Here is a 23,339-nt window from a genome sequence, read left to right as displayed (position 1 = left end):
TACGAAGTTGTTATAATTGCTGAATGAAACAATGGTTAAAGTGCTATAGAAAAATGAAATCTTACCATGGCATCGCTAGTGCGAGGGAAAAGGAAAGGAACAGAAAGTCAAGTGTTCTGGGGTCTAGTTCCTGAACAAATAGCTGTATGTATTCGTCCATGCCTTTATATGGTTATCTTCATTCCATTTGTAGTGGAGGACAGGAGAGTGAAAATAACCCGTGAATGCTGACTACATTTCAAGTTCTGCTACTCAACAGCTGTGTGGTTTTGGCAAATCAACTTCTTTGAGTCTTTTGTTTGTCAAATGTATCCTGCTAGAGGTTTGTTGTGAGGCTCAAATAAACCTGAGGAAATATGTTTATTTCACAACATGCTTTATATGCAGAGGTACGGCTACTGTCGCCATCACCAGCACCATCTTTCCTAGAGTAGGGTGAGTTTGACCTCTACACTGTTTGGGACAGACCTTCCAATGCCTGAGAGAACTCTGAGGAACCTGGGTGCATTCACAGCATGTCTCTGGGGGCAGGCTTCCTTGTGTATTTTGCATGGGAGGTGGACAGGATTACCTCATCAAGGCAGCATCAGCATGCAATTTCTCAGGATCCTTACCAGATCTCTTGACCAGTAGGTCTTTTGTTGGAACTTTTACTACTCCAAGAAGATAATCCTTGCACGACTGGATACTGGCTATATCACTGACTGTTAAGTGAAGCAAAAATGAATAATTATTGGTGGGCTACTGTGGCCTGTGGCCTATTTACAGTATACTCCTAGAACACCTCATTTCTACACATGAATCAGTGCTGAACTGATACATCAGAGATTATCTTGCTTACATCCTAGTCAGTCTGACTTTCCTTCTGCAGGCATACGGGAAAATATGCAAACCTCAACGAGCATATGTCTACTTTTTACTTAGGCTCACCCATCAACATCTGAACACAATTGCTGTTTCTTTCCACATTCTTGTATACATATTTCACATGCTTATTTTCACTATGCCCTTTAGAAGTTGTAATTATTATGCGGTGATGCACACCTTTAATCCCAGCACTCAGGAGGCAGAGGCAGGTGGATTTCTGTGAGTTTGAGGCCAGCCTGGTCTATAGAGTGAGTCCCAGGACAGCCAGGACAGCCAGGGATATTAAACTGAGAAAAGTGTCTCAAAAAACAACCAACCAAAAAAAAAAAAAATGAAAAAACAAAGATTATGACCCCACTTTTCAGTTTTTCAGGGCATCACCTAGGAAGGAACACACTATCCACAGCAGGGGCCTCATTTGATTCTGAAAGTGATGGTCATTCAGTGCTTACCTGACTTGGTATTTTCATGATAGATTGCAAAAATAATTTCTGCATATTCTAATAGCTCTGCCAGGAAACAGGCTTCTCCACTACAGTGCTGAGTCACCAGGTTACAAGGGAACTCAATGTGATGGGAGAACTCAGGGCAGAAGGAACAGGCCACAGGGCGGGTTCGGCGCTGCTCCTCCTTGGGCAGGAAGGAGAGATGCGTGGTGACAGAAGCATTGACTCCGACGGTGGCACTAAACTGTACAGCAGGCTCCTGCTCAGCCAAAGCCCTGCAGGAGGCAAGAGAGGAGTGAGAAGGAGACACTACAACATTATTAGAAATCAGCTTGCATACCCAGGAAATATCTCTACTACTTTAACAAGATCTGAGCATGCTTAACAACACTTGTCTATCTAGGCTTGTCTATCTTGGCCATGCCACAGTGAACTTTCATAGTAACCTTGGTATGACGGGATATTCACATAAAGTGGCCCTAAAGAGGAGTATACACCGAGGAGGTTCAAGGGGTAACAATGTGGACACTGGAAAAAATACTAAAACTTGTTATCATATATATTAAAATTTCCTTATATTTAATAATGTATTTAGCATATTAATACAGAAGTACCTAAGATAATTTATATATAATTAAGTCTACCCTAACTTGAAAATATGCTAACTTTTAAATTTAAATGCTCAATTAAAATTGCTTAGACCACTGCTACTGATACTGGGAAATTCTAAAGTTTTAATGTAAGAAGTAACCTGATTAAAAACTGCCCTGAGGAGCTGGGATAAGGTTACTCTGTCACCACGATAAAGTGAGAAAAAAAAAACTAGACTTCTCTGTAATCTTATCTAAGAACACACCAAAGGCAAGATCACTCTGTAAACCTAACACTCCTGGCTCCCACTGCCTAAAATGGATGTCCTTTGTAACTTAACGAGCTCAAATGTGACTCTAGTTTTGCCTTCCCTCCTTCTAGATAAAACGAAGAAAACCACTGCAGCAAAGTCTTGCTCCTTTGAGCCCTTTCCTAGATCAGCAAATCACAGCTGGATGGTATGCATCCTTAGTAGCATACCATCTTCTCTGTGGGGATTACTTTCTGACATTGTGATGAGCAGCAGACCCAACTTCGGAATACTCCTTTACACTGTGTGAATATGTCTCTGTGATTGGTTTAATAAAAAACTTGACTGGCCAATAGCTGGACAGGTAGAGGTTAGGTGGGACTAGCAGACAAAAGGACAAAAGGAGAGCATGAAGAAGAGGAGATGTAGAGGAAGCAGAATAAACAGAAAAAGGACATCAGTAGGGGAAATGTGCTTAATGTGTTCAGAAGCAAGAAGCAGACCAGTGGCTGGAGCTTCGGAGGAAGCAGAGGTTACAAAGATAACAGATGTGGGCCCTTACAAAACTGCAGGGACTGTGGCTATTTTTTAATAGACATATGGTCAAGGTTGGAGTTAGTTTTAACAGGTCATTGATCACTATGCTGAGAATAGACGTAAGCACACAGCATGGTTTGAGGGTGCAGAGCATAGCCATGGCAGGAGGTGGCTAAGGTGGGCAGAACACAAAAGTTGTTACAAAGTGAAGAAATGGATTTGCAATAACAGTACCAAGAGTCTTCATGCAATTTCCTGAAATTCTGAAATGCTTTCTTAACAGAAAGTCATAGTGAAATGAAAATTTTTCACAAGACAGTCATTCACATGGGAGCATCACACTGGACAGACTGCACCACAGGTGGGAACATGCACTGGACAGACTGCACCACAGGAAAGTCTCAGTCACTAGTCACCCAGGTGGGAGCATGCACTGGACAGACTGCACCACAGGAAAGTCTCAGTCACTAGTCACCCAGGTGGGAGCATGCACTGGACAGACTGCACCACAGGAAAGTCTCAGTCACTAGTCATCCAGGTGGGAGCATGCACTGGACAGACTGCACCACAGGAAAGTCTCAGTCAGTCACCCAGGTGGGAGCATGCACTGGACAGACTGCACCACGGGAAAGTCTCAGTCACTAGTCATCCAGGTGGGAGCATGCACTGGACAGACCGCACCACAGGAAAGTCTCAGTCACTAGTCACCCAGGTGGGAGCATGCACTGGACAGACTGCACCACAGAGAGGTTTAAGAACCACTTTTCTGAGGTAGACTTACTTAGCTGCTGCCTGCAGACCACAGGCTCTGATAATCTGGACTGAGATGGAGACGGTTCGGGCAGCAAGAACTCCCTCTGTTGTTCTTGGGCTACGTCGGTACCTCAAACCCACATCCAGCAAACCTGACGAATGAGAGCAGGAAGAAAAAAATCTACCAGGTTGGCTAGAAGGATTTCTGTTCTCTTAAAGCATTAGCGCCAAGCCGGGAGGGAGAAGGACGATGACCACAATCACAGTGACAGAAGAGATCTGTCCATGTTGTATACTGTACTTCACGAAATCATATATATATTTTAAGTCTTCCATGCTAGAGCCTCATTCCAGAGATAGCTTTAAGAAGAACTCAACAAGTTGAATCATGGGGGCTCAGGAGGAACAACTTAATCTTAAAGGCAGGATAAAACCTTTGGTTTTAGCAGATACTCTTTAACAAGTGTCACACAGTAACTTGACTTAGAAAGTTAATTCTGATAATTTTGCAGTTTGAATTGCCTTTCTGGAAACCATCAGTTTGTAATACTATTTAAATGCCAAATTAAGCTCTTTCAAGTTTTGTCTGTCTGTCTGTCTGTCTGTCTGTCTGTCTGTAGTAGGGGTCAGAGGACAACGTGAGGGAGCTGGCTTTCTCCTTTCATCACGTGGGTCCTGGGACTGACTAGGTTATCAGAGTTGGCAGCAGGGGCTGAGTCATCCCGTTGGCCTTAATTTAATGTTAATCTTCTCCAGTGGCTGTAGAGATGGTTCAACAGTAAGAGCATTTGCTGCTCTTGCAGAGGGCCCGCTTTCAGTTCTTAGATCCACGTGGAGGCTTCAAACTGCCTATAATTCTAGTTTCAAAGGATCTGACGTCCTCTTCTGACCTCTGAGGGTACTTCATGCATTAGGTTCACATACATATGGACAGGCAAATACCCATACACACATAAAATAAAATAATTTTAACTTCCACATATGTTCCATGGCAGGTGTGTCCCTTTGTACATATGTATGTACACATACACCAAAGAAAGTTTTTTAATCTCCCTTAGAGTCAATTTCCAATCCAAGCTAATCACATCCAGAGTCCCACTTCTGCTCATGTTGGCTTAGAATAATTTTCTAGGGTTCCTATAAATTACTTAGCATTTATGCTATGAGGGCTTTTTAAATGCTTGAGTGTTCAAGGTAAAATGAGACAAGCATCATATGTACAGAGTCCACAGAACTATGAGTTTTCTAAAATTACATGCAAAATTTGCAATATATATTCTACACTCATCTTTCTAAAAGAGGGTGAAACTCACAGCTCTCATCAGAGACTCAAAAGCATAAATACCCCAAGTGAATAATAATTAATTCAACAAGAAAAAGGATATTTATATACAATGATGAAAAGTCTTCAATTACCTGATGGCTGGTTCTTCAATTCTTTACTGTTCTCAAATCTGGGGGTTAATGGAAGATTAAAGTTCTGCATTCCCACATCTTCACGGTGCTGCATGGTTACCATGGCACAAATCCTTGATAATGGCAAGGTTCCTTTGGCAACCATCTGGTCCCTTACATTAGGATAATAGTATCTGAAAACCACAAAAGCACAAAACGCCAGCTGGAAGAATTGCGCAGCTGCTCCAGTGATCAGTTCTCAGTAGCCAGTTACTTTTGGAACCCAGCTGTCTGGACTGGTGGTGTACGGTGGTGGCTGGACTGGCAGGATATACTGCCTATTACACGGAAACAACCTTATAAATCCTTACAGCTTTCTGCATGAGGATCTGCATCTGCCTTGGGTCCTCTCACAACGTCCACCCTGGAGCAGTACAGGTGGCTCTCGGAGAGACAGTTTCCCTCTTCCCCACGACTCACCTGTGTTTCTAGGCCCATGACAGTCTATTTGCACTAGGATGAGAACCTGCTAGAACCCACTCTATTTTCTTTTCATGTCAAACTAATCCATTCTTAGATCATAAAGCTGTACCATCAGAGCTAGGTGGTTTGAAAGATCTGTTTTTTCCTGATTGCAGAAAGTATTTCTGTCATGTGACAGTACTGTTTATGATCCTATTTTTCCTTCCTTTACATTTCTTTGTATTCTCTTAATCATTTTAGTAGGTTTCCTAGAGGTGTAGATGCGTGGGCGAGGTTGACATCTACAACCAGGCCAGCATTCTTTCTGGAAATCTACCAGTGATTGTAACATTAAGTGGATTCATGATTTGTGAAGACTATTTTTCTAATGGTGGGAAGAAGTGAGTTTAGAAGTGAGGAGAACAGCTGGAAGGTTGTTAGAGTAGTTAGGCCTCATATAATAAAGACCTGAAGTAAACCAAATGGTAAGAGAATACCAAAAATGGGGAATGCACTGCATAAAGGACAGTAGGGAACAACACTAATGCAATTTTTCTCTTTGCTCAGGAGAGCCTAACATATAAATCCCAGACACAAGCTACTGTCAAATATAAAGAACACAAAGCAAGGAAGGGCGTCCTACTTAGCTTCTTATAACAGTTCCACCTGACCAAGGACAGGGCATTTCCTTCCTAAGCAAGAGGACTAGGTTGTCCATACTGTACCTGCACCAGACTTCAAACTGGACTCCACCTCCAGGCACAAGCCCCTGGGAGGAGAAGGCACTTAGCAGGAGCCTTTGCACTGGAACTTCAGTTGGCAACAGGAGAGAGTGATGGTGCTCGCTATTAAAGATGGGATCTGGGACACACAGTGTGGTTGAAGTTCTAAAGGGCTTCAGAGTAATTCCTTTGGGAAAGAAAAGCAGTTGAGAATATCTAACACAGAAACAGCTGTATTTGCAGCACACTGACTTACAGACATCGCATTTAATTCTATCCTCATGATAGTTCTGTGAGAAAAGACGAGGATATGGACACCTTGTAGGTATTAAAGATAGTAGCTTCCAGATTTGCTACAACCTGCATCTTCGAGCTGGGTTACTCCTAGCATTTCTGTGGTTATGGTACAGTAAGTGCCATGGTAATACTGGACAGATCCCTTTTCTGGTGAACAGTATATGAATATTCAAATTTTCCATATCCTTTCAAACAATTACTAGTCTCTTAAACAATTATACCTGTCTCTATGAGTAAGAGTTTCCATGAAGGTTTAGATTTGCATTCTTTAAAAGATTGATGATGCCAAATGTCTGGCTATAATTTGTCTCAAGTTTCAAGTGCTGGAGACTCAGTCCCTAGTGTGGCTATCTTGTGAGGTGGTGGAACCTTTAGGAGGCAGGATTTGGAGAGAAGTCCTTAGGCCACGATGGTACATGCTAGTCTTCTGGACTAAGTTCTTCCAAGAGTAAGTTTGCATAAAGTAATGCCATTCCATGGGCTTCGCCCTTCTAGCCTTCTGATTTGGCTTATCCATCATTCTGACACAGCCAAGTGGGTCTTCAGTAGAGGCCAAATCCATGTCACCTCCAAAATGGAGCTAAATTTATCTTGTTTATTTTCTGAAAGTCCCAGCCCCAGACATTTTGTTGTATCACCAGAAGAGACTAATAGAGTGGGGTTTTTTTTGTTTTTGTTTATTTTTTTTTTTGTGGTAAAGGAGTTAATCTCAGGAGTTTATATATGCTAGGTCTAGTACAACTGCTGAGCTACAACACCAGATTGTTTATTTTGAGACGGTCTCACACCAAGTTGTCCAGACTGACCATGAACATGATCCTCCTTCCTCAGTTTTACTTTATTTTTGAACTAGGGCTCAAGTAGCATAGTCTTATCCTCAAACTTGCTATGCAGTCAAGGACGACCTTGATCTTCTGATCCCCCTACTTCAACCTCCCAAATGCTGGGGTTCCAGGTGAGCATCACCATGTCTGACTTATGTGGTGCTGAGAATCAAACTCAGGGCTCTGTACATGCTAGGCAGGCACTCATTCTATCAACTGAGCTACATTCTGAGTCCTGATTTTAAAAAAAAAAGTTTTTAAGAGTTTGTAATATATTCTGTACGTAAGTCCCTTCTTTGAACACGAAAGTGATACTGAATCTGCTAGTCAGACATGCAGAATGATGAACACCGCTTCCTATCAAATGAGAACAAACAAGGCAAAACCCTGAATTCTTGTGTTAGTTCTTGAAGATGATCAGAAGCTGGAGATAGAAAGGGTAAGGCAGGATAGTCAAAGACACTCTGGCTCTTGGTTTAGATCTTTTTTTCCCCTTTCATTCTTTCTTTCCTGAGATGGGATCTCATAAGGTAATCCTCCTGACTCAGACTCCCAAGTGCTGAGATGAACAGGTTTGTACCACCATGCTTGACCAGGGCTGGAATACTGTATCTGGCACTTGTTAATGAGCTTGGCCAGGGCTGGATACTGTATCTGGCACTTGTTAATGAGCTTGACCAGGGCTGGAATACTGTATCTGGCACTTGTTAATGAGCTTGACCAGGGCTGGATACTGTATCTGGCACTTGTTAATGAGCTTGACCAGGGCTGGATACTGTATCTGGCACTTGTTAATGAGCTTGACCAGGGCTGGAATACTGTATCTGGCACTTGTTAATGAGCTTGACCAGGGCTGGATATTGTATCTGGCACTTGTTAATGAGCTTGACCAGGGCTGGATACTGTATCTGGCACTTGTTAATGAGCTTGACTAGGGCTGGATACTGTATCTGGCACTTGTTAATCAGTTGGTTCCATGCAAGCTGCTTAATGCTTCTGAAGATTGTTTTCTCTTTTGCAGAAGAACAGAACAGAATCTACCTAGAAAAGTAGTTTGGCTGGGCGGTGGTGGCGCATGGCTTTAATCCCAGCACTCAGGAGGCAGAGGCAAATGGATCTTTGTGAGACAAGAGCTAGTTCCAGGACAAGCTTCAAAGCTACAGAGAAACCCTGTCTCGAAAAACCAACCAACCAAACAAACAAATAAATAAATAAATAGTAGTTTGTCGGGTTTAAGATTATGATCTACATGAGATAGTTATGTGGACATTTTTTCCTCAGGAACAATAGTCCAGCATCTTCAATTCCCTAAAGTATTCATATTGACTTTATAAAGCATGACTACTACAAAATATCAACACACACACACACACACATACACACACACACACACACACACACACACGTAAGCATGTAAATAAGGACTAATATGTAAATAACTGGTAGATTTAAGCAAAGGGTACGCAGAAATTCTTTGTAATATTTTTATAAGTATTCTTTAAATCTAAATCATATCAAAATAAAGATTATATGGATCCATGTTTTGTTATTTGTTTCTATAATAGAAGTACCAAAACAATGGTCAGAAGACACCTGGAAGACACTTTGCTTGAGAAACCTTGTTGAAACCTTCCAAAACCAGAGATTAGGGAAACCCTGGCATATTTTCTAACTCAACACAAACAACAAAGTGCACCAAGAAAAAGTAAAGTGCATGAATGTTACTCCATGTTATTAATGTACATGAAAATGTATTATGAATACTATGATCATGTCAAAAAAAGTAGTTAAAAAGCACAATGAAAATTTAGACCATATTTTATGTTACATGTCCACATAACTTTATCCCTAGGTATGATTGGGAAAAACTAACAAGACAGACTACTCAGGAAAAACACAGTTCTTAAGTACGTTCAATAAAAGACTCAAGCATGATTGAGAAGATGTGGTCTCCCAGCCTACCATTTTCAAGTAAGTCAGGTCCTTGGAGCACACTGGGTTGGGAGTCTTGGAATGGAAAGTGGTACTGGACGTAACAATCTGCTTCTCCCCAGACTGTTGTCTGAAGGGGCATGAGCCCTTTGACCATCACCACGTGGAACTCAAAGTGGTGCTCCATCAGTCGGTTTCCTTGGCCTTCCGGCTACGAAATGAAACAGATACTGGTGAGCTTTAAAGATGAGCCTGTTTAGAATACCCTTGCTTGACTATGAAGAAACCTGACAGAATTCTATGTATAGCTCCCACGACTGCTCAGTGTAAGCAGAACAAGCGGGATTTACCCTACACCGTAAGACTGAGTCATGTTAGGAAGTCCATAAATAAGATTCTGTGCATGAGTGAAACAGGAGGATGGTCTCGCTCTCAACAAATGATGAAAATGAAGGTGATAAAATTCAGCATCTGTTGTTGATAAAAGCTCTCAGAACATGGGATAGGGCATTACTTTCTTAATAGGAAAAAGAATATGTGTTTGAAGCACCAGGTGTTATTACTTCTAAATAAGCTGGGGATAATGCTGAGACTTGGGGAAGTAGTGAACACATGGTTGCTAAGGGTATTATTTCATAACCACTACTGGTGTGCTTATTGAGTGTTTACCATGAGCCAGGTACTCTATCCACACTTCCCTTGTATTAGCTGGTTAACATGCATGACTGTTAACTACAGCCAGGCTCACAAGCTCCCTGACCCTGCAGCCAGTGTTCTTTAGCTCTACCTTACACAGCCTCAGCAGACACTAGAAATCAGTTAACAAAATTTTTCAAAGGATGAATTCAGGTTTCAGCTAAGAGTGGGACTACTGGTTTTAAATAACACCTAACTACAAATCCAATCAATCTAGAGAAGATTGCATTAAGTATTTGTTTTGAAACCCAAAAGCATATGTAAGCAATACTGGTTCAAAAAGCTTCCTTTGGGAAATAGAAAACTTATAATTTGATCCCTGGAAGAAAAAAGTGGCAGAGAAGCACTCTTAAGAGTCATGGCAGCTGTTAAATTTGGCCATATGGCACTAGAGCAACTTAACAATTGATCCTGCAGATGGAGAACTGGATGAAAGACAGTGTAAGAGGGACACAGACGTGTGGATATTCAGCCATAAAGGCAAAATTCCCTCTGTTGATGTACCCTAAGAATCATGTTCTAACTTTCAGTATGAATTTAATAATTTCTGAGTCTATATTGCAAGCTGAGGAACAACACCACCTGAAAAGACTTGAGAATATTATAGATTATTATTTATCTGTGCTTTTTATGGAATTTTCAGTTAGCAACTTATGACTCCTGAAAATTAATACAGTGACTTTGATTCTGTTTCACCACCTACTAAAAAATGTCAAAACTCAAGGTACACAGATACTATAAAACTAAACATGGAAACGCAGGCCAGTATACCTTCTCAATTGTGCAGCAATGTATAAAATAAATTACTGCTTGGTTATTAGTGAAAAACAAGGCATTTCACCGACTTCGTCAATACACAGGGATTTTACAGTCTTTTACTTGGGTCTCTCTCTCTCTCTCAAGACGATTTAGCACATTGGAGGATTAATACCTGGTTGTCCAAACAGTTCTTCTTCTTCTTCTTTTTTTTTTTTGTGGTACTGAGACCAAAACCAGAGTCTTTTACACATTAGGTAAGTTATTAAAGATTTATTTATTTATATTTGATGTGTTATGTTTGTGTATCTAAGTATATGTATGTACCTACATGTCTACAAGGTGTTGGATCCCCTAGAAATGGAGTTATGGGAGTAATGAGCTGTCTGAAGTACATGCTGGGAACTGAACCTGGGACTTCTGCAAGAGCAGCAAGTGCTCTTAACCACTGAGCAATCTCTCCAGTTCCAAAAGTCTTCAGTGTGTGTGTGTATGTATGTATGTGTGTGTGTGTATGTTTTGAGACAAATGTTCATGCAGCCCAAGTTGGCCTTGAACTTACTACATGGCCAAGGATATCTCTGAGTGTTTGAGTCTCCTGCCTTTACCTTCCAAGTGCTGGGATGATGGATACTTGGCTTTGTGGAGTCTTGGTGACAAAACACAGGGTTCATGAATGCTAGGCAAGCAATCTACCAATTAAGCTACATACTCAGCATACTAGGTTAGTTCTTTATCAATGAACAGTATTTCTAATCCTAGGTTTTGTTTATAAATTCAATGAGCTAAGTGTGATATAAAGACCATTTAAAATATATTTAAAATATAAGAGAAGAATACCAATGACTCTTCTGATTTAAAACAAGCACTTGTGGGGCTGAGGAAAGGGCTTAGTGTGGTGGGCTGTGGTTGGAATCCAAGTGCTAAAAAGAGGCAGAGAGGGCTGGAATGATGGCTTAGTAGTTAGGAGCAGTGGATGCTCTTCCAGAGTTTCATCTGTACACCCTTACAACAGCTCACAACATCTGTAACTCCAGTTCAAGTCTGATGCCCTTTTCTGGCACCAGGCACAAACACAAGGTACACAGATGTATATGTCTATACAATTGAAACATCTTACATATAAGATGAAAATATTATTAAAAATTAAGATAGAGAGCAATAGAGAACAGTCAGTGCTGGCCTCTGGCCTCCACCTGCACACACATGTGCACATACCCCAATACATATATACCACACACACACACACACACACACACCTGAAAGGAGGGCTCCTGAAGAATGACACCTGAGTTTAAGTACTGGCACTTACACACATGCACTTACACAAATAATGTGAGCATGTACACACATACCTTCCCCATACAAAATTAAGTACAAGTAAGTATAAAGTAAATCCAAGTTATACTGTTTACTGGAGCCTTTCACTGGGTAATGGTTTCACTAAAATGTGTAAGAGAAAATGGGACAGTTTTCTGTGAACCATAATGTTAGGTCATTACCATAGGAACAGATGCTACAGGTGGCTGGTCCAGGAAATGGGCTGGCCTAGGGCTGAAGGGAGGGAGTGTTCCTTCTTCATTCTTTAATCTTTGTAGCATCATTATCTGATCTGAAGAACCCATGGCTAAAAAGACTCGAAGGCTCCCATTTTGGTGGCCTGAGAACACATCAATCACAGGCATATAGCTGTCGACAGCAACAACTGGGTACCTGGCATCAAGCAGCAGGCGAGAAATCTTGGGATCTCTAGGGAGTAAGACATTGTGAATGAACAAATAGCAACTATCAGTCGTGTCAGACTTGCTTACTTGGCTCATTTTCTCAGTTTGTCAGAAATGGATTGATAACCAGAAAAATAAATTAGTGCTTTTAAAAATATGACTCTGTTAGTAACCAAACTAAAATTACAAGGCAGGAAAATTCAGTCTGCAGTAAGTACAGGGCTACAAATGAGTCCAGGTTATCTTTGTGCCATGGTGGCGCCAAGTCCACTGTCTGCAATGGAACAGTACTTCAGAGGGAACTTGCTGAATTTCATTATTTTATACAGTCCATGCGGTCAACTAAGAAAGGTGGATTTCACAGTCTGAAAAGTAAGATCTGGATAACAGTACCAATGATATCTACTAATCATTAACCACACAGAAGCACTAAGCATTTCATAGTGTTTTTAACCCATTTACACTGTAAAAGTTGGTATTAACTATTATTAACAGGTAAGAAAATCTTATTCAAAAGGTTAAGTAACTTAGCTAAGGTTACACAGCCAGCAGGGATTCAAGTTGAACTAGGATTCAACTACTGACTCTTCTGATTATTTTTTAGTTTTAACTAATTTATGTATGCACGTGTAGCTTGGGAGCATGCACATATGTCTGCACGTGCACATGGAACCTGAAGGTTGTTGTCAAGTTTTTCCTTGATTGATATTATTTTGAGATAAGGTCGTTACTGAACCTGAAGCATCAATCCGGCAAAGCCTGGCTAGCCAGGAAGCTCCAGGATTCCCCTGCTTCTACCCACACAGTGCTGGGTTTACAGATGTGTGCACTGGTACTGGGAATAGAATTCAGGTCCTCATGCTTTTGCAGCAAGCACTGTGCCAGCTGAGTTACCTCCTAAGCCCCTTATTTATCATCACACTGTTCTACCATTGAGTTATACCTCTAGTCCTGAACTATCTGATTGTAAACCCAAATAATTTTCTTTTACCAGGCTGGCTCTTGGTGCTGTCACTTACTTGCTATATAGGCTTAAATCACCAATTTAACTTTTTACAGCCCGATTTCTTATTTGTAAAATATAGGCTATAAGACTTCTATAAAAGAGTTGTTAGAACTAAACTGAGACAACTCATATAAAAAGTCAACTAAGGTACTTGGTACACAGTAAATGCTCAGTAATTGTTAGCTACTGCTGTTTTGTACTTGATCAGCAAAGGATGGGATCTACTGGGATAAGAAGGGAAGCGAAGGGAGGATAACAGATCAGATGAATTTCACAACTAAAAAGAGGTGATGTGTGTGGGTGTGATGTATGTAGTGTGTCTGTATTAGCAGTGGTGCTAGTGAGCTGAAAGTCTAGAACAGACATTGACACCCATGGTTTCAGCAGTATTCCTCAGCCTTGCTATGTTCGAAGTTACCATCATAAATACTTACCTATCTATTCCTGCAAGGCAAACACATGCATTTTCTCACTAGATCCTCATGACTGCTCCACAAGTGAGAAAGTGGACCCAGTATCATCCTCATTTTAGAGATGAGGGAAAAGAAGCCAGAGACAATGAACTCTCAAAGTTACAGGACAACTTTCTTCATTTGTAAAATAAGGACCATGATAATACTTCATGAGGTTTCAATGAAGCTCGAGTGAGATAATGCACATAAAAATGTTGACTGTAAAACTTACAACAGAGCCATGCTTAGCGCTAAAGCAATTAAAAATCTGCCCTTTGAATCAAACAGAAAATGAAGTTTGTAGATTAAAAGTAACCAAGTTAATCAGGGTTTTACTAGTTATTAAAAAGATGTACATATAGTTAGCAAATCTCAACTTGTTAACTTGTTACAGAAATCTTGATAACAGTTGCTATGAACCACACTGACATTTCATGATGGAGAAGTCAACCATCAGCTGGAAGGCTAACTCTGGCAGTAGAGCTTTTGAGTAGAGTGGACCCCAGGGCCAGGCTATCTAGTTATACGCCTGGTTCTACTCTTACACTATATGCAACACATAATTAACTCCTCTGAATTTCTAATCACTCTTATACACAATGCATCAGAGGTTGCAAAAGTCCTAAGGCTCTTAACAAACTCCAAAGTAGGATCTGTGTGTCAGCTTTACAAAAGAACAAAGAGCAGAAAGTTTGTGAACATAAGAAAGGCCTTTGAGAGATTCTACTCAAGCTTGTATACTCAAAGAATTCATCTTCAGTCTATACGAAGTTAGAGATGAAGAATAAAGAGTACTCCTATTTACTTGAATGACATGTAAAACTGATGGAGAGGGAGTTTCACCAGCCCGAGCAGCTTGTCCTGTCCTGGGCTCCGCACCTTGTTCCAAGTTTCAATTATCATCACATTGTTCTTAAGTCTTTCCAGGTATCTGGAAGACAGTGAAACGGGAATCACCTGGGAAGAACAATCAGGAAAAAGAATTTCCACCACTGAAACAATTAATTAGTACTTTTACTCAACAAGTGTTGATTGAAAGCCTAGTACTACGCTGAAGATATTAAAATATAATCCAGTCTGTATCCTCACAGGAACACGGTCTACTGTAAGAGACTAATACATACAAAAGACAGCTACCAACCAGTAGGGGTTCTCTCTGATGACAGGGTCCATGAAGGGACACAGAGCAAGTTGTCAGGCATGTCAAATATGGTGCCTACCCAACTCACCCAACCTTTCTTCAGGTAAAGCGATCACTTTTAAATCCTGCTGGAAGACATGTTATTTTTAATTAAGTGTATGTGTGTATTGTTGGTGTTTGTGTATATGCACGGAGGCTGGAGGCTGGAAGTTATAGGCTATTGTGAGCTGCCTGATGTGGGTGCCGGGAACCAAACTCAGATCCTCTGTAAGAAAAGTGCACGTTCTTATCAAGAGTCATCTCTCCAGCCTGGAGAAAGAGCTTTGAACCCTTTATCAAAGCACTGCCAATCCAGCGCCTAGACAACACTTAATAAAACAAATAAAAACCCAAAAACCTCCTCTGTTTAACATGTGTCATAACAAATAGCAAAACCATCTATTCATCTGGATTTTTCATTTAAAATTATTCTAGATAAAGCTAGCTGGTAGTTGAAGTATGGATTAACAGTTAAGAGTAGCTCCATTAAATTAATAGTAGTGGCAGGAGGCCACCAATTTGAAGGACCTCAAGTGGTAGGACACCTTTGAATTCTTACTTGCACATTCTTAGAGAATATCTGGTAAAGACTAGGCAATGCTAGTGTAAAGGGGCTATAGACACATCCAGGTGATGATGTCCAGCCAATAATCAGAGAGGTGACCCTGGAGGGAAATGTCTGACTTACACAGAAGTATTGATTTGGAAGTTACCTTCACAGAATGAAGATGAAGCTGTGGGAATCCACATGTCCACAGGAGAACAGAGAGACTAGAATTCTAATTGTGGGAGCCTAACACTTAAAGCTAGAGAAGAAAAGGGAGTGTGCTGCAGCCTCCACCTTTTCCCACTGGAGGGCTGCCTGCCAAACGTACTCAACCCTTCCCAAGGAAGATAAGCTAGGTTTTCTCTTGGTCTTAAGACTGAAAGCGATCAGCTGTTAAGTCAGGAAAAAAAACCAGAGTGGCTTGCTGTGGGTGTAGCTCAGTGGTATAGGACTTGCCTAACACGCACAAGGTCTTAGGTTCAATCATCAGTGTCAGCACTAAAGAACTAAATTCTACAGAAGAATCAAGAGATGGATATTAAAATAGAGAATAAATGAGAAGAAATACATAACTAAAAAACCGAAGAACTCAGAGACAGGAGAAAGCTGGGGAGTTGAGGACTTTACCTGATACTTTTAAAAGAAGCAGAAAGGAAGAGAATCTAGTACTTGGGCAAACAGAGACAACAGAAACAAGCAGAGATCAAAACTTTGGGCAACATCACTCCTACAACAACGTAGCACACCAGACAGCGACCAAAGCTTCTTCCAGTATGCAGAGTACACTTAAGATACATCTGTCTCCTGCCCCCACAAACCACAAATGGACAAGAAACACACAAAGCTACCTGAGAAAAATTAAAGATAGGCTGCGCCGTGCCCCACGAGATGGCAGACGTGGTGACTTCCTCTGTGCGGAAGAGCTTGCACTTTAAGTACACATTGCACGGTGGTGGTTTCTCCGGCTCTCTAGAAACAAAGTCTTTCCCATCTGGCACCATCAACAGCACATGTAATAGTAAGGCACTTTCTTTGCTTGACCCATTGGTTTGATGTACTAAACTGTGATGCGGAACAGTCATGACGTCTGGAGAATTTGAGGATACAGGGTTTGCTGACTTCGGGTTGGGGAGCACTAAATTTTGTGTTTTCCTTGAAGTTTCCTCATGAATTTGAGTTGAGTTCTGTGGGTTTTGGGTGCAGGTCGTATCCTGGAGTGTTTTTCGTGCCATATCTGGACTTGTAGCAGCAGAAAGTGGAGTATGTTGGGTGCTGCTGCTTAACTTAGCACTGACACCAGTGAAATCCTTGTTGCCTAAAACAAGCTCCATGGTGACCTTGAAGACAAAAGGAGAAGAGTCAGTGAGAATGTCTACAGCATAAATAACTCGCTTATCTTAAAAATTACTAAAATATTAAAATATTTTTAAGAACTAATATCTAAAGAACTCTTTCAGTTTAAAGGGAATTGGAAAAAATTCCTGGGGTCACAAGGCCAAAATTTAAACACTGCCTTAACCTAAAAGGATATGAATTTCACTCTTACCAGTGTGTATAACTCTATTTTCTACCATTTGACTCTTGCTTGCTATCCTATGGGAACAATCCTTAGGGCTTTTATATGTGCTTTTACTTTCTTCCCTTTTTCTTCAGCTATCACCTCAGACATGGGCTCCTCAGAGAGGGCTCGTCTGTCCATCTCCTGCTTCCTCCCAGGCACTACTGTGCGTACTTACTGCCTTCCAGGCACTCTTGCTCTTCAACAGAAGCCTCCCAACTGCAGAGCCCTTCCTTTCCCTGTTTGCAGCCATATTATGTTCAGGAGATAGCCGTGTCTTTCTGGATGTACACCCACGTACCTGGAGGGGACCAAGTGCAGATGAGCCGTGTTCCTGCTGCACTGGAAGCTGGTTACGGAAAGAAAGCAGCTCGGACTGAATGACAGCTCGCAAAGGAAGAGATGCAGATCCAATGGCTTCTGGCTGATAAAATAAGGAAAGAAAAAGCTTAAGAAGGAGCCATGGGGGACTTTAGCTGAAGTGACAGCCTATGTGGCTTGTGAGAGAACATATGATGTGACCAATAATGCTACCATATTGCTGTGGGACAATGGGTTTTATCCTATCACTTGTACTATTTTTCATTAAAATGCTGATTGGCCAGTAGCCAGGCAGGAAGTACAGGCGGGACAACCAGGGAGGAAGTAGAGGCAGGGCAATGAGTAAAGGAGAATTCTGGAAAAAGCAAAGCTCAGTCTGCAGACACAGAGCAAGTAAGATGTGACAGCCTCGCTGAAAAAGGTACCAAGCCATGTGGCTAACACAGGCAAGAATTAAGGGCTAATATAAGTTATAAGAGTTAATAAGAAGCCCGAGCTAATAGGCCAATCAGTTTATAATTAATGTAGATCTCTGTGTTATTCTTTGGGACTTAACGGCTGTGGGACTGGGCGGGACAGAAACCTCAGTCAACACCATATCCTGCCAGTTTTTACTTTCCCTTTTGGATTTTATTAATTTCCTCTAGAAAATACAGATTACAGAGGATTTTATAAGCCACAAAAAGCATCTTTCTCTATTAAAATTTAGTTTTTCTACAGTAAGATTCTTTGACTAATGTAAGACTGAGGAAGTCTAATCCCAGCACTCGGGAGGCAGAGGCAGGCAGATCTCTGTGAGTTCGAGACCAGCCTGGTCTACAAGAGCTAGTTCCAGGACAGGAACCAAAACCACAGAGAAACCCTGTCTCGAAAAACCAAAAAAAAAAAAAAAAAAAAGACTGAGGAGTCACACGTGATACGCTATTGAGACAACAAAGCTGTCATATGAACAGGCTGGAAAATAAACCACCAACATGTCTTCTTCATACAGGAGATTTGGCAGTTACTATAAGCAGCTTTGTATTTTTTTGCTCCAGTGATTCCATTTCTGGAATTTACACTAGAAAAATAACAACATATTAAAAACTATACACAAATTACATGTGTTAAAAGTAGTTAATAACAAGAAACAACTAAATATCTAATGCAGTGGTTCTCAACCTGTGGGTCACGACCTGGTGCGGGGTGGGGGTGTCACAAATAAAATATTTACATTACAATTCCTAACAGTAGCAAAATCACAGTTTTGAAGTAGTAATGAAATAATTTTATGGCAAGGGTCACCACAACACTATATTAAAGGGTTGTAGCATTAGGAAGGTTGAGAACCACTGGTCTAATATATAACTAGTTAATTTTATTATAACCATATAGTTGTATGGCAGGCCCTCCAAAGAGCTATCAGTTCACAAATGATTTTATTTTGCTGTTTTTTGATAGGATCTTCCTCTGTAGCTTTGTCTGTCCTGGACTTGCCTCTGCCTCCCATCTGCTGGGATCACAGGCATGTACCAACATTGCCAGCTCACTAAAAGCTTACAGTAATACGAGCAACACTTGTTATGTTTGATAAAAGTTGAATAATAAATTTGGAGGTCTTGAATAAATTTTAGATAACCCTCCCTTTACTGGCTTGGGTAACAGCTGCATGGAGGCAGGCTTTCCCCACACTTGATCAAACTCAGCTCAAAGCACAAGGGCAATGGAAAATATGAAAGAAGCAATTGAACTGGCTAGAAAGTTAGGTATACTTCATTTACTGTAACAGCCCAACAGCACAGGTGTCTCTGCTGCTTCCCAGCATGAGGAAATTCTAATTAAGGGCTCCCTCCATATTCAAGAACGCCATTTACATCAACTCTGGCCAACTGTTATAAACTGTTGGAGAAGCTATGGACTAGAAATGTAGATAAGATCATTTCTCTCCAGTCTAATTACAGGATCGAACCAACCCAGCACTATGGAAAAACTCACATAAAAGGTGGCGTTTTTTTAGGCAGTCACTGGGCAAGACCACGGCCCAGACCCAACCCTCCATTCTTTCAGTAATCAGGGATATAAGACCACTTGGAAGAGGAGATCAGACACCCATAAGACAGCCCCAAGGAGGCTTATATAAATATGAACATATAGTTCCCTAAACATAAAATTATGTGGGAAACTATTTTATTAAAAGAAAAATGAAATTAAAAAAAAAAACCATGACACAATATTAAGAAAAAACCCAACAAACAAAAGATACATTCAACATTTTGTAACATATCAGGCTCAGTTGGAAGTCACATCAGCAGGGTCTGTAATCGCAGCTATTTAGGAGGCTGAGGAAGAACAGAAAGTTCAGTCTCCCTGGACCACAGTGAGTTCAAGGCTAGCCTGGTAACCTAGTGAGAACCTGATCAGGAAAAAAAGTAAAAAGATGTCTGGGGCTCAGTTACAGAGAACTTGGCAACCATTTTTGAGGTCCTAGGTTCAATCCTTAGTAACACACACACACACACAAAATAAATGAAAAGTAAAACACAAATGTTAAATGTAAAACAAACAAACAAACACAACTTGCTTCATTGCCAGGCTGACTCTGAACTCCCAGGATTCCATCTGCTTCTATCTCGGGAATGTTGGAATTAAAGACATGAACCACCATGCCAGGTTATAAGCAAATTTTGCCTTTTTGGTGGGTCATATTCAAATGGAAAAATATTTTTAAATTCAAACTTCTTTTATAATTAGAAAAAAGCCATTAACTTGGTTTAGGGAATGCAATATAAACATATTAAAATGTAAGTGAGGTTGTGTTGAAGTTTTCTCATGGCTGAACAATTCTCTGATTTCTTTTTATTCCCCCTTCCTTCCTGTTTCACTATTTTTCTAAGAGGTTATATCTTCACTGAAGGAGCAATCAAGCTCCCACCCATGTCACTCACCTCCGAGGAGTCTCTTGCAAGTGAACTTCATAAACTGGAACTATTTGATCAGTCGCTACCTACAATCTTATTATTTTGGGTGTGGGCTGGGCACTCTAGATATTCTGCCCATAACAAGGAAAGAGGACTTCAAATTGAGGCTCGTATAAATCAACCCATCCTGATCCTGCCACCATGCTACTACGGTTTATAAGCACAGTCAGGAGGTCGAGGACATGGGCTCTGGCAGTTGTGGTTAGCACACCCCTGTAATCCTAGTACTTAGAAGGCTGAGGTGGGAGGGCCACAAGTTCAAGATCAGCCTGGGTTACATAAATGAAACCCTGTCTCAAAAATAAAAAAGGACAGCCTTGTCGTGTTCCTGAGTTAAGCGGGATGGCTTTGAGTTTCTCTCCGTTTAATTTGATGTTAGCTGTCAGCTTGCTGTATATAGCTTTTATTATATTTAGGTATGACCCTTGTATCCCTAATCTCTCCAAGACTTTTAACATAAATGGATGTTGAATTTTGTCGAATGCTTTTTCAGCATCTAATGAAATGATCATATGGTTTTTTTCTTTCAGTTTATTTATATGCTGGATTACATTGATAGATTTTCGTATATTGAACCAGCCCTGCATCTCAGGAATGAAGCCTACTTGATCATAATGGATAATTTTTCGGATGTGTTCTTGGATTCGGTTTGCCAGTATTTTGTTGAGGATTTTTGCGTCAATGTTCATGAGTGAGATTGGCCTGTAATTCTCTTTCCTGGTTGAGTCTTTGTGTGGTTTTGGTATCAGAGTAACTGTAGCTTCATAAAAGGAATTAGGTAATGACCCTTCTGTTTCTATATTGTGGAATACATTAAGGAGTATAGGTATTAGCTCTTCTTGGAAGTTCTGGTAGAATTCCGCATTGAAACCATCTGGTCCTGGGCTTTTTTTGGTAGGGAGGTTTTTGATAACAGCTTCTAATTCTTCGCGAACAACAGGTCTGTTTAGATTGTTCACCTGGTCCTGGTTTAACTTTGGTATATGGTATTTATCTAAAAAAGTGTCCATTTCTTTTACATTTTCCAGTTTTGTGTTATACAGGCTTTTGTAATAAGTTCTAATGATTCTCTGAATTTCCTCTGTGTCTGTGGTTATGTCCCCCTTTTCATTTCTGATCCTATTAATTTACGTATTCTCTCTCTGCCGTTTGATTAGTTTGGATAGGGGTTTATCAATCTTGTTGATTTTCTCCAGGAACCAGCTTTTTGTTTCACTGATTCTTTGTATTGTTTTCTGTGTTTTCTATTTTGTTGATTTCCACCCTCAGTTTGCCAAGGGGGCTGATCTAGTGGGAGCTCACCAAGGCCAGCTGGACTGTGACTGAAAAAGCATGGGATAAAACCGGACTCTCTGAACATGGCGAACAATGAGGGCTGATGAGAAGCCAAGGACATTGGCATGGGGCTTTGACCCTACTTCATGTTCTGGCTTTGTGGGAGCCTAGCCAGTCTGGTTGTTCACCTTCCTAGACATGGACGGAGTGGTGCGGACCTTGGTCTTTCCACAGGGCAGGGAGACCTGACTGCTCTATGGACTGGAGAGGGAGGGGGAGAGGGGTTGGGGGAGGGGGAGAGGAGTGGGAGGAGGGGGAGTGAAAGGGGAGGCTGGGAGGAAGCAGATACTTTTTTTCCTTTTCTCAATAAAAAAAAAAGTGATTGATACAAACTGGTTGCCTTATAATATGCAATTAAATTTCCTCGGAACTTGTCAAATGTGCTCAAGGGAAACATCATATATATCTGGGCAGAAATAAGATTTGTCATGGAAATAAAAAGAATCAACACTGTAAAAAAAAAAAAGGAACAAAAACAAACAAACAAAAAACAAAACAAAACCAGAGCAGACCAAGAACTTGCACGCTGCTCTGGCTCTGCTTGTTAGAGTGGGAATCTCAGACACGTCACTGAACTTAGCTTCTTCTAGGAAACGAAGGTGGTAAAATACTGAATTCACAGAGCTGGTATAATTATTAGATGTGACAGTGTGCTGGCAGAGAGTATTTAGCATAGTAACATTTGTATTATTTGAACCCAGAAATCTCATTTATCTAGGAAAATGCCTGGTATAAAACTCAAATAACTTACCTTTTTCTGTGGGGCTTTCTTTGCATAAATTTGGAAGGTGAGGTTAGAATTCCACCAGTGCTCTATCATTGGGCCACCAAACTCTATTGGACACACAAATCGCTGCTGGAATTTCACCACTGTGAAAGAGAACAGGTAAACAGTCACATGTCACACAGCCACCACTAATACATGCTTTGACTCCACCTGCCCTTCTCAAGTTCATTCAGGAATTCAGTGTGATTTTATAAAATCAAAGGCTGTAGGGAGAGACAAGAAAAAGAAGCTGGGTATAGTAGCAGAAGATAAGTGGGCTCTACTGTTCAGATCTGCTATGAGAAAGGATCTTCAAACGTGAACCCATATATCTCACTGTGGCCAAGACACTGTGATTTTTTAAATGTTTATTTATTTTGAGATCAGGTCTTACTTGTAGCCTTGGCTGGCTTGGAATGCACAGGGATCTGCCTACTTGGTGTGTGCTACTATGGCCTACCAAACATGACTGTTTTTGAAAATCAGGTAGGTAAGTGGCTCAATAGAAAAAGGAGATTAACTAGAGGGAAGATGAGAGGAAAATGAATTTATAGAAGAACAATATTTAAAATTCCAATAATAAAAGTAAGCAAATTTTCTGGCTAACGGACAAGACATTCAGGCTGTCATTCAGGATGAGTATCAACTACTCATGCTAGTTAGTCGTATCAGGTGGAGTTGAGGCCTTCTGAGTAGACAGGAATTCTCTACTGTAAACAGGATGAAGTGACAGTGGTCATTGGTGATGGAGCTTCATCTAAGAAATCTGAGAATCAAATCAAAGATGAGCTCACTTCAGCCCTATTACTTCAGTTACAGGTCATTCACTTCTGAGCATCTTTAGCAGGTTTGCACAACGCTCACCAACAGCTGAGTTATATAGAGAATCTGGTACTGAACATTCATTCATTCAAATCACCAAATTTGACCTACTCTTCTCTGTTCATTTTTGACAATCTCAATTC

At 40.8% G+C, this 23,339-nt stretch overlaps 1 protein-coding gene across 3 annotated transcripts in view; it reads right to left on the bottom strand.

The window, feature by feature from the left end:
* C2cd3 (C2 domain containing 3 centriole elongation regulator) overlaps positions 1–23,339 on the bottom strand; it is an 88,033-nt gene that overhangs the window by 34,213 nt on the left and 30,481 nt on the right. For all 3 annotated transcript variants that reach the window (XM_075952359.1, XM_075952360.1, XM_075952361.1), the window contains exons 12-22: positions 22,360–22,478; positions 17,297–17,419; positions 16,286–16,774; positions 14,516–14,667; positions 12,031–12,277; positions 9,107–9,287; positions 6,027–6,210; positions 4,861–5,033; positions 3,473–3,596; positions 1,320–1,588; positions 615–704 (exon numbers count right to left, since the gene is read on the bottom strand). In XM_075952359.1, the coding sequence (XP_075808474.1) occupies positions 615–704; positions 1,320–1,588; positions 3,473–3,596; positions 4,861–5,033; positions 6,027–6,210; positions 9,107–9,287; positions 12,031–12,277; positions 14,516–14,667; positions 16,286–16,774; positions 17,297–17,419; positions 22,360–22,478 (2,151 nt within the window). The remainder of the gene's footprint in view (positions 1–614; positions 705–1,319; positions 1,589–3,472; positions 3,597–4,860; positions 5,034–6,026; positions 6,211–9,106; positions 9,288–12,030; positions 12,278–14,515; positions 14,668–16,285; positions 16,775–17,296; positions 17,420–22,359; positions 22,479–23,339) is intronic.

The sequence above is a fragment of the Microtus pennsylvanicus genome, chromosome 18 (genome assembly GCF_037038515.1).
Source record: "Microtus pennsylvanicus isolate mMicPen1 chromosome 18, mMicPen1.hap1, whole genome shotgun sequence".
NCBI classification, from domain to species: Eukaryota; Metazoa; Chordata; class Mammalia; order Rodentia; family Cricetidae; genus Microtus; species Microtus pennsylvanicus.
Note: the sequence above shows the minus strand (reverse complement) of the source record. Positions and strands in the feature narration are given on the sequence as shown.